Source organism: Cibotium barometz, chromosome 1, assembly GCF_041138505.1.
Source record: "Cibotium barometz isolate CiBa-2024 chromosome 1, ASM4113850v1, whole genome shotgun sequence".
Taxonomy (NCBI): Eukaryota; Viridiplantae; Streptophyta; class Polypodiopsida; order Cyatheales; family Cibotiaceae; genus Cibotium; species Cibotium barometz.
In genome coordinates, this window is record NC_141046.1 from 5,065,393 (window position 1) to 5,076,201 (window position 10,809).

The window sequence follows — 10,809 nt, forward strand, 5'->3', positions numbered from 1 at the left end:
GAGAGAGATTTAAAAAAAGGCGGGCATGTTTTTAGAAGTACAAGAGCCCAGTAGTGGACTGGTATTACATGTGCTTGTGTTGCCTACAAGTGTCATTCAACAACACAAAATTAACGATACATCTAGCAACGTAAATAATGTAGCTAAGTGACACTTGTCTTTTTTTAAAAAAAATTAATCAAGTTTGGGGCTTCTTATTGTTTATGGTGTTGCTAGATGACACATAAGTGTCGCTAAGCGACACGTAGTTCCTGTCAAATTGAATAGAGGGGGAGAAACATAAGCTAGGGAGTTTTTTTTTTGAACAATAAAGTATTTATATTAACTATTCAAAGTCAAACATACATCATATATCACCCCAACACCCGACTATCCAACTCTGTCCTATATCCACGCCCACACTAATCTACTCCTTTTTGATCTCATTTAAAATTTTATAAAAAAAATCCCATCTTTCATCTTCACATAAAAAAACTCGACTGATCCCATGTGGACCCAAAGAAACAAAACCAAAGAGAGGACCAAGATGACAAATAATACAAAAAGATAGGAGTAGATCATGTAGAATCCAAACCGCCTTCCACATGGATGAGTGTGATCGGTAAAGGATCAAATTGACTTAACCAAAGATAGGGCAATAATTGAATAAGCTATCAACATGCCAGCGTCTATAACTCACAAGCTCCCGTGTGGGGGTCCACTCTCACATTTAAAAGCTTCCCAGAATTGCCATGTCACACGGCTTCTGCCACGTATACTAGCATACGTGCAAGGCTAGTGCCACGTCAGTTCGTATTTTCCCGCGCAAATGCATTGTTGTTTCTCTTTTCACTTCTACAGCAGGCGAGGCGAAAGTTCTTAGATTTTGGTGTCACCTATGGATTTCCAAGTGGCTTCGAGTAGGCGTCTGTCTTTGGGAGGAGCAGGTGTAGCCGGAGCAACAGAGCCCTCCCGGCTGTCTTTCTACCTTACAGCTCCAAACGCCGAAGTCTCTCTCGAAGAGTTTGAGCAATTTGCTTTGGATCGCCTTAAAGGTATGGCTTTTGACTCTGCACTTCTATCTAACTCTGAGAGAGAGAGAGAGAGAGAGAGAGAGAGAGAGAGAGAGAGAGAGAGAGATCCACTACAACACGATTAGAAAAGTCTGGTGCCAGTGGAGAGATATTCGCTACAAACAGATTAGAAAGGTCTGTTCAAAAATCTTTATGACCTGTGTATGCTGCATGCATATATGCATATGAGAGAGAGAGAGAGAGAGAGGGAGAGAGGGTTCCACTACAGCCAGAGTAGAAAAGTCTCTACAAAATCTTAGTGAAGTGTGTGTATGTACCCATGTATGCTGCATGCATATATGAATGAATGTGAGAGAGAACACACACATGTATGCTGCCTGCATATATGAATATGAGAGAGAGAGAGAGAGAGAGAGAGAGAGAGGTGTACAGTACTGTTGCCTTTTGCAGTCCTGAAAGGTCTAGAAGAAGCTTTGTCACGGGGTAGACGGAATGAAGAACTAGATCATCTGGTACCCTCTTGCTAACACCTTCGTGCGCATGGAAACACCTCCCATTGTAACGTTTCCCTATTTCATGAAAATTTATGGATCAACCTGAATTTACGAAGCACTCTCCATCAAGGCTCCCACTGCATTAAGTTGTCTTGTTAGGTTAATGATCTATGGAGAAAGTACATGCGCACGCCCAATGCAGCTGATTTGAGCAAGGACATCATTTCCCATTTCGTGCTTAGGCTGGTTTACTGCCGCAGGTATATCTTGTTGCTAGGTTTGATTAGGCTAAATTATAAAGAATTAGTATCTTTGTGTTAGTACATTTTGAATTTCACGTTTTGGTATATAGTTATAGTGCATCTGGTGGGTATCAAATCCAGGTCCTTGCCCTGCGAGGCGATACCCTTCACCACAAGGCTAAATTATAAAGAATTAGCATCTTTGTGTTAGTACATTTTGAATTTCATGTTTTGGTATATAGTTATAGTGCATCTGGTGGGTATCAAATCCAGGTCCTTGCCCTGCGAGGCGATACCCTTCACCACAAGGCTACATGCCCGTGGACAGTAGATACCATCTTTTATTACTGAGTACTACCCTTTTTGCAGTGACGAGTTAAGAAGGTGGTTTTTAGGGTTGGAATCCTCTCTTTTCCGCTATCGGTTCCACAGTGAGTCATTGGAAGCGCAGGTATTCATACTGGTTCTGAAGAATATGAGATGTTATGTACCTTTAGAATTGTCTTCTTATAAGCCCTTCAAAGCTGCAGAGGAAGTTTATGGAGGACTACAAGCTGCCCTACAGAGCTATCAGCATCGCAGAATTCGAGGTACAAGTATTCATGTTTTCTCTAAACCCGTTGACTGGTTTCCCTGATATCACTGCTGATTGATGCAATCTGGTGGGGAAGCCAAATTCCTGAAATGCTGCAATAGTGTCCACCTTTTGTAGACGCCTCATAATTCTCGAGTGTGGGCCAGGCAGATTGGCCTACTTGTTGTTGTCAACCCTGGTCAGGCTGCCACCCTAATTTGCCCACACAGTTCCTATTCTGGATGCCCCGCCCACCTAGCTGCTGCATATGAGTGTCACACAAATCTCGTGGAGCTAGTATATATTTCCAACAACATCCACTGCCTTTTATACTCCCTTCAATATCCCCCATAATATTACTCTGTTAACCATGTACTCAATGCCAACCCTGTCCTTAGCATACCATAAAGTCGGCTTTGCTATGTGGCTGGCTTTTGGCACCTTCTGTGAGGATCTAGTGAGAGAAGGCTTGAAGTTCTTTCCAGCCTCTCGTGGACTCGGACCAATAATTTAAGAGAATGATGTGTTCAAGGTTTCTTGTACGAGATAAAGAAATATCTCCCACTTCCTGTGCTGCTCATTGATGTACCACCTCATTACATCGAGTTCCAGTTGTTTATTGTTCTGTGTCTGGCTATCTTATTTAGGAGTGCAATGGACTTCACACACTTTCTGAAGCGGCCCACAGTGCATAATAGTAAGGCTAGTGATGCTAGGTTTATTACTGATATGTATCAGGAAATGAGTTGCATAGTTCTCTTAGTTTATGCTCCATAGCATAGAACAGAAACTTTTCCTTTTTCTGAAGATGATTTTGGCATCACAAAGGTACTCTATAATATACAGGAATAGCAACTCGTTAAGTGTCTGTCTGTTTTGGGAATCTGTAGACCTCCAAAAGATCATAGTAATCTTTGGGACTAATTATCATATTATCAACCTATAGTTGGATACGTGGAAGGCCAATCCCGCTTCACTACCTCAGATGACCTATGTGCTTGTGAAGGTGGTGAAGATACTTACTTGGAGGCTCCAAGTATGGAACAGGTTCACACGATTGAGCTCAATCCAGCAATCCTCTAGCCTGGATGGTGAAAACTCAAAGCAAATTGCAAGAAAGAATGGACCACCAAAAGCTTGCAGAATGAGAATGTTTTTACATGGGATGTCAGCACCATCTGGCTTTGAGGTAGATGAACGGATTCTCTGCTCCATTGTGCACATCAATGGAATGTTTGTAAGCACTCGTCAGAGTGCACCTGAGGACTACCTTTGCCAAAGGTGGCGGTATTGGTCATCCAAGCATGCAAGGTGCTAGGGAGCAAGCAGTTGTTTCAAAGGTTACTCTCAAATCTCTCCCAAACATAATAGACAGTGCTTGAAATGCTTCTTTGACGTCCTTTTTCTGGTCGGTCCAGTTGGCCTAGGGATCTGCCTCTTGGTTGCTCAGCCATGGTTGGTTAGCTGCTTCTTCCCTTTTGTTGTTGATATCATGCCTACCCTGCACCTAGCTGGTGTGCCAGCAGTGTCCAAAATCGCTTACTGTTTTTGTAGATTTTGATAGAGAAGATTATATCAATCATCAGTGTCTTGACCTTTTATCATTTTTAGTGTCTTGATCAGCATAACCATGATCCAAACTAACACATATGTATTTTATCTCTGAGTGACAGTCTGTTAAAGATAAGCTTGGGCAAGTTGCAAGGTCTTTAATTCAACAACCGCCAAAAGGTGGGTGTCTCTTTGCAGGTGCAACCTAAGCTGATTAAATAGATCCAAAAAGCCACAAATGCATCTTCTTGGAATATAGCATGGAGCTGAAGCAATATCATTTGCTCTATGACCCTCCAAAGTTACGCAACCTGTCTGACATGTTTGTGAACCTTTTGCATGTGCAGCTGACAGTATTTTCTACAAGGTGGGTGCTTTGTGCTGATCTGTGAGGAATCGAGGATGGATACCTAAACAATTGCAATGTCTTCTTAGAGTGGGAGTATTTAAATGCATTTCAAGCTAGCAATGTATAAACTTGAGTATAGACATAATCCCTGCCTGTGAAATTGAGAGATCTCACCTGTCTTCATGGGTGAGAAATCTCCCACATTCCCAACCCCCCCTCGTTCATTAGGGCAGGAGATCTGTTTGTAAAGATCCTTAATATTGTAAATTTGTCTATGAATGGTTTTGCCAGGTTCCTTTTGAAGAGGTTCCTGAACTTGTTTCAGGGCGAAGGGTGTTTATCCATAAGGGCCTGGCATATGTTCCCAGCAGCCAGGTATGGTCTATCATAGTCCATCAATTCACTTTAACAGCTTCAAAGGATTGTCCTTTAATGAAAAAACTTATAAGAAATTATATTCTTGCAGCTGGCATCTCTAGTTGTTGGCCAGTTTCGGAGTAAACTATCAAAAGCTCTTGTCTTAACTAATCGGTACGTATTTGTCACCATCCGGCAGAAATCATTAGAAAAGAAGATAATGGTTAGGCATAATCATGCAAGTTGGACACAACAAGGATAAAATTTTGAAGGACAACAGTGCAAAGGGGTGCAAGGTGGAGGTGACACATGGCTGGATACTTACCTTGGATAAAGGGATAAGGCTTGGGCATTAGACACTGAGTTGTGATACCCTCAAGACTTCAATGAGTGTGTACATAGGACTGGTCATAATTTATAAGTGAGTTTTGGTCACTCAAAAATTTTTAAACTGTGAACACACTCACTTATAAATTAACGCTACATTCTAAGAGATAAAATTAACACAATTTGACCAATACTCACCACCTGTCCACAAGCAACATAACTATGTTAGAGCAGACATTTTCACATGCATGGTTCACGGGTGGGCGTTCCATTACTCGAAACTACACATTGGTCAGGCTTTGGCGACCCAAATGGTTCATCCTTGCTTTCTCATTGTGTGCATGCATTGGATTGGTGCCATGGCTATTGTTTTATGCTTATGCATGGGATTGGCACCTGTGATGTGATACTGTGGACATGATCTTCCATTGGGACTTGATGTGTTTGTGCTCGGAATGTCATGTTTGGGATTCGATATTCCGGTGGGACTTGTGCTTGTGTGTACATGCTCAGAATATTTGGAAGATTGCTCGGAATTTCTGGAGTTGCTTTCCGTTGGGACTTGTGCCTGTGTATACATGCTTGGAATATCTCGAGGATTGGCTTTTTGTTGGGACTTGTGCTTGTTTGAACATGCCTGGAGGATTGGCTTTCTACTGGGTGTGTTACCTCGTATACTTGCTCGGAAACGCCCTTTGGGATGCTATGCAATGCAACATCCCGTTCATGAGACTATACCCAAGGGATGCTTTCAAGCAAGTAGTAATTATTAATTTTCTTTTACACTTTAAACCTTAGTCGAATTTATTTTACTGTGCAGGGTCTTAATGTATTAAATTTTTTACCAAGGTTCAGGGATATTTCTCTCTAGATTGTTACAACAAGCACCGTATCTTACACTGTTGTACTGCTAGTGGTCTTGTATTGAATCTACAACTTACTGCGACTAGGGATTGAACTCATTCAGGGATAGCACACCAACTCCTTTCCTCATGAAGGACTTGCACTCTTGCTGTTCATAAAGTGGCCTAGCAGCCCTGACAACAACTCAAAGTAGCAAAAGCTGAATTCTAAGTGGATCCAAGTCGTGATACCACAGTTTCGGAAGGGGAGGTGGAGGGGATACTGGAAGGACTATAAAGGGGCAAGGGTGGAGGGGATTGTTCCAATTTTGGTCTCTAGTTCAATACTCTTTCTCTCCCTCTTATCTCATTGTTTTCTAGTCATCCTTCATGGTGAGTCCTACTTGCATGAGCATACCTGCATTGTTGTGATTCTTGACAAGTCTCTGCATTTTGAATTAATTTGCAGAAAATGGATGTCCATGATTGCTGGGGAAGAGATTGACCGTTTGACTCCGGTTAGTGCCCTCAATCTAGCATTGATTTCTGAGCAAAATCCTGTCCCATTTTTGAACCCCTTCTCATCATGGGTTGGTTTGACTTTCATAGATTGTGGAAGCGCTATGCTCAAGTTACTTGGGGCCTGATTATTCTCAGGTCAGAAGAGATTGTCATCGTTTCTGTGAATACTTTGATCAGACAACTATGGGTTACTTTGCTGAGCAATGCATTACTCCATCCTGGTTGTGCTACTTGCTAAATGGTCATGGCTTGAATTCTACTACAGGGGACGGTTAAAACAGAGGTGGCATTGCAGGACATAGACAGCCTTGCTAAGACTTCATTTCCTCTGTGTATGCGACATCTGTTTTTCAGAGTAAGTTGAGAAGACACATTCCTTTCTTACCTCATTGACCAGAATCCTTTTCTGCTTCGTAATTGAGAGTGGCCAGGTGGCCAGGGAAGTTGGCAATGTCCAGGGACTCCGGTCCACTTGCCCTGGTGGGAGAGGGAATAAGCTCTTTTTGTGTGGTTTCAAGTCTCTACGTCAACAAGGATAATTGTAAGTAATATTTAGGGCGTGTGTTTTCTTGCAGCTGAGAGAGGAGCACCATTTGAAGCATGGAGGCAGACAGCAACTTGCACTTTTTCTCAAGGCAATCTTTTTACTTTCTCACTGTGGCACATTTACTTGACATATAGCGGCATTGTTTATGGAAAAAAATCCTTATTATGTGTTGGATAAAATTAAAAGAAAAACGGTAAACAAGATTATTCTATTAATGAATAAAAATATAGATGAAAGATCAGATTACTACCCTCTCAGAGAGGTAATGGCTGCAGAAGAGGAAGGGAGCTCCTTCCTTTGCTGGCTCCTCTCAGAGGTAGACTACGTCTTTGGGTGATTTGGGGGGGTGGGGCAGTGCCAAAAGATGCTGCCTTGCGCCACTGGTCTCCAAGTGTCTAGAGAAGTGTATCAGCTCTCCTACATTGCCTAGGAGCCCTGTATGCACTCCCAGTGGCCGCAAATAGTGAGGATTTTGTGTTGGCGTAACACACTCTTGTTTGATTCGATTATAGGTGCTCCATCTTGTTGATAAAAACTGATAACTGATCTTCCATCTTGTCAATTTTCAGGGTGTAGGGTTGAAGTTGGAGGATGCCTTGGCTTTTTGGCGGTCTGAATTCAGTCAGAAGGTAAACTTAGCAGTACTCAGCCCTTCAAAAACACACATGATGTCTGTCTGGGAAAGGGGGAGGTCTCACTCGTCCCTCCCTGATGGACAGGATCTCCCTGTCCAACCCTTGCCTGTCTGGGGAAAGGGGGTATGTGTGCAATGTGGCTGATGCGACTGATAAAACGACCTCTGGTTTCCTTTGTAGATAGGTGTGGAGAGATTCGACAAAGAGTATGCTTACAATGTAAGGCATAACTATGGCAGAGAGGGCAAACGAACTGTAAGTCTCTTCTTTAAGCTACTTTAGGAGTTTTAGGTATTCCATTAAGAATTTTCTATTCAAAGCAGTGACAACCCTTCGTTGCACAGGATTATACTCCATTTTCCTGTAACAAGATAATATTATCCACTCCTGGAGTAGGGGATCACCATGGCTGCCCATACCGGCACTTCAGGTATTGAATTTGAATTACTTGGCAGATGGAGCGTATCATGAACTCATCAGAAAGTGTGGCTGTAGTACATGCGTGATCCAATTGCATCATGTGGTCCATTGTGGTAGTGAAGAGAACTTGAGAGCAGCTCTGGGAAGCCTGCATGTGGGCGGAAGAGTAGCAGATGATGTCATGGAAAAAGTCCGCAATCGTCATTACCAGGTGTTGTAACTTAACTCATAACTAACATACGAAGTTTTGTTGCTTAAATGCTACTCTTACTAAAGCTTGTCACTTAGTTTGGCAGCTTGCATGCGCTGTTACATTCGAGGCCACACATGGGTGTCCTTCGGAAGGCATCAATCACCCGAACCAGTACTTTGAACAGAGTCAAAAGGTTCTGCAAGCTAAGGTATATAAAAAACCTAAGACGTTCTTACTTCATTGAGCATGTGCTCTTCGTAACAAGTGTTGTTTATTTGACTCTCTTGACATCGATTATGCCTGAGCAGGCCCCTCCTGCTGTGACAAATGGTGCCTCTGAATCTCCTGTTACCCCCTAGCCTTATGAAAGAGGGTAACAAGTCTCTCCTTAGGCCAGTTTACATATGTGGCGGCTTTGTTAATCACTTGCAGAGCCCTTCATGAGGAGGCTATGGTGGATAACAAACAATGTCAAAGCCTGGTAACAGTATATCCTGGTAACATCATTCTCATCGTCTTTTCTCTGGGGCATGTGATTAATGTACGCCAACAACATGGCCGGGCAACCACAAAAGTCCACGCAAATGGGTTTTGCTACTTCACTATGCCCCAACAAGCAAGCTTGTTTCATCTCCTTCTTCACCTAAGTAATGTGATCAGACGAGGTGAACCTTTTTATTCACATGTGCAGGGATCATCATGTCCTGATTAATATGTTTCAGGTACTAAGTGTTAGTAATGCAAATCAACTATTGTTACACAGCTGTTTGTCCTGAAGGAGCTACTATTCTCTTTGGTAGTGGTGTTCTCAAGGAGCAGCCCTTCCAAAAACGGCATAAATGTTGGGGTTTGAAAATAGTACGGCAGTTCATCTAGACTCCAGTTTTGGCAAGGAGGCCTTATGTTATATCTTCTTCTTGAGTTAGCATGCTGTTTATATTCATCCTGTCTTGAGCATTGCAGGGCTTCGATGATGACTTGTGCACCATGATCCTTTTTAGGATATAATCCCACCAGTCTTCTCATGTATTTCCACCACGATCCATTTTAGGATATAAATCCAACCACTCTCGTGTATTTCCAGAGTGAGGTGGTGCTAGAAATGTGTGAATGACCTTAGACTTCGAAACTGACCTTCTTTAGCTGTGATTCTGCTATAAAAACTACACCCAGTTCTGTTATTTTTTAAGTTATCTCATGCTTGTTGGTCAAAAAAACTTTTTTAGCTAAGGAATGCAAAGTTATGTAGGACAGGTCTACTACATGCTGAATTTTCCCTCGCTACTATGGAGTAAAAGCAATGAGGGGCTCCTTAAAATGAACAATTGGTTGTAAATTGTTTCCTCTCTTTTTCAAGGCATGCTCAAACCTCCCAGGACCGCTTTAGGGTGGAGAGGCTATGAGTGATGGGCATGGTGATGGGCATGGAGTAGAAAGGTTGCCCATCTTAGTCACAATAGTTGCCTTTAATTGTTTCAAAATTCCCAAGTTTTCAAGAACATGAGTGTCCTTCTTGGGAACTTCTAGAGTTCTTGAAGAAAACTGCTTTAGGGTTCTTAAGGAATTTCTAGAGTTATTGGAGGGGGGCTTCCTAGGCTACTTCTTGCATTACTTAAAAATAACATGGAAAACTACATATACAAAATCACATTCAAACATGTTCGACATAGGATTGATGTTTAATTCCCAAACCCCTTAGTAACTTAAGGCTTGTGCACTGTTGAACTTCCGTGGTAAGGATTGACGTTTGACTCCCGAACTCTTGGGAAAACACATCTCGCAAATCTTGATGAAGAGTTTGAGACGGAGATGTTGAGCTTTATACATCTCAGTTCGGGAACAAAAAGCTAGATGGAACAAAAAAATTTAATTATTGTGGCACCCACATACGGAGCCAATGGCAAAAAAGCACAACAATCACTTGATCTTCACTATGGGAGGGGTTGATTAGAACTCGGCCAATAGTATGGCAGGTGGCACTGCTGGCTTACTCTTAACTATGCGTGAGAGCATCATAACCTGCAGCTTATACCAGTCCTCTTTCCAAAAAAGATGCCCAGCATTTGGTGAGGTGGGCGTAAAAACATACTCTTAAGGGTGGCACATCCTTGTGCCAATCGTGCCTGGGCATGGTGACACTTTTGGCAACTTCATACTCAATTTAGTTGTCCTTTCGTTTGTATGGAAACATTTGAACACGTTCTCATAGTATGGACTCATGCTCGTAGTTATTAGAAAGCCTTTCGTTGAAAAAAGTTGTTGCTTGTACTTTTGTGAATTGCATTAGGTTCCACGCAATACCTAATCAAAAATTTCCAACTCATACTAGATAGGCAATACACAATTTTCATCTTCTAAATGAATTCTCAACAAGGTGTTTTGTGCATTGGTATAATGCACAAGACACCTTGTTATGAAGAGATTATAATGCCTTTATAATCTCTTCATAACAATTGAAGTAGTTTGAATACAACTCTGGGTTTTGATGGAATCCTTAATGTGGAAAAAATAAGTTTATACATCACAATTCCATACCATGGAGAAGCCAACCATGTCATGCATTAAAAGAGTGGCACTCATATTCTCTTGAGACATATAATGAAATTACCATGCTTAAATTTTGTACCATTTCTAAGAAAGAAGTACAAACATTGAAGAGATGAAACCAAGAACTCTCTTACATGTTAACTATACATTTAATATCTAAGATATCAATAATTTCTTGTTAATCACTTTGTAAGTT

At 41.8% G+C, this 10,809-nt stretch overlaps 1 protein-coding gene across 1 annotated transcript; it reads left to right on the forward strand.

The window, feature by feature from the left end:
• The first annotated feature begins 830 nt into the window (after window positions 1-830).
• EMB2813 (DNA primase, large subunit family) lies at window positions 831-8,821 on the forward strand. The gene is made up of 19 exons (XM_086787492.1): window positions 831-1,034; window positions 1,464-1,525; window positions 1,667-1,767; window positions 2,119-2,200; window positions 2,280-2,339; window positions 3,997-4,054; window positions 4,222-4,241; window positions 4,515-4,598; window positions 4,690-4,754; window positions 6,219-6,267; window positions 6,359-6,406; window positions 6,537-6,626; window positions 6,847-6,906; window positions 7,388-7,447; window positions 7,634-7,708; window positions 7,798-7,883; window positions 7,991-8,084; window positions 8,170-8,274; window positions 8,375-8,821. Exons 1-19 carry the CDS (start codon window positions 878-880, stop codon window positions 8,423-8,425), a joined length of 1,407 nt encoding a protein of 468 aa, XP_086643618.1. The 5' UTR covers window positions 831-877; the 3' UTR covers window positions 8,426-8,821.
• Window positions 8,822-10,809: the final 1,988 nt, after the last annotated feature.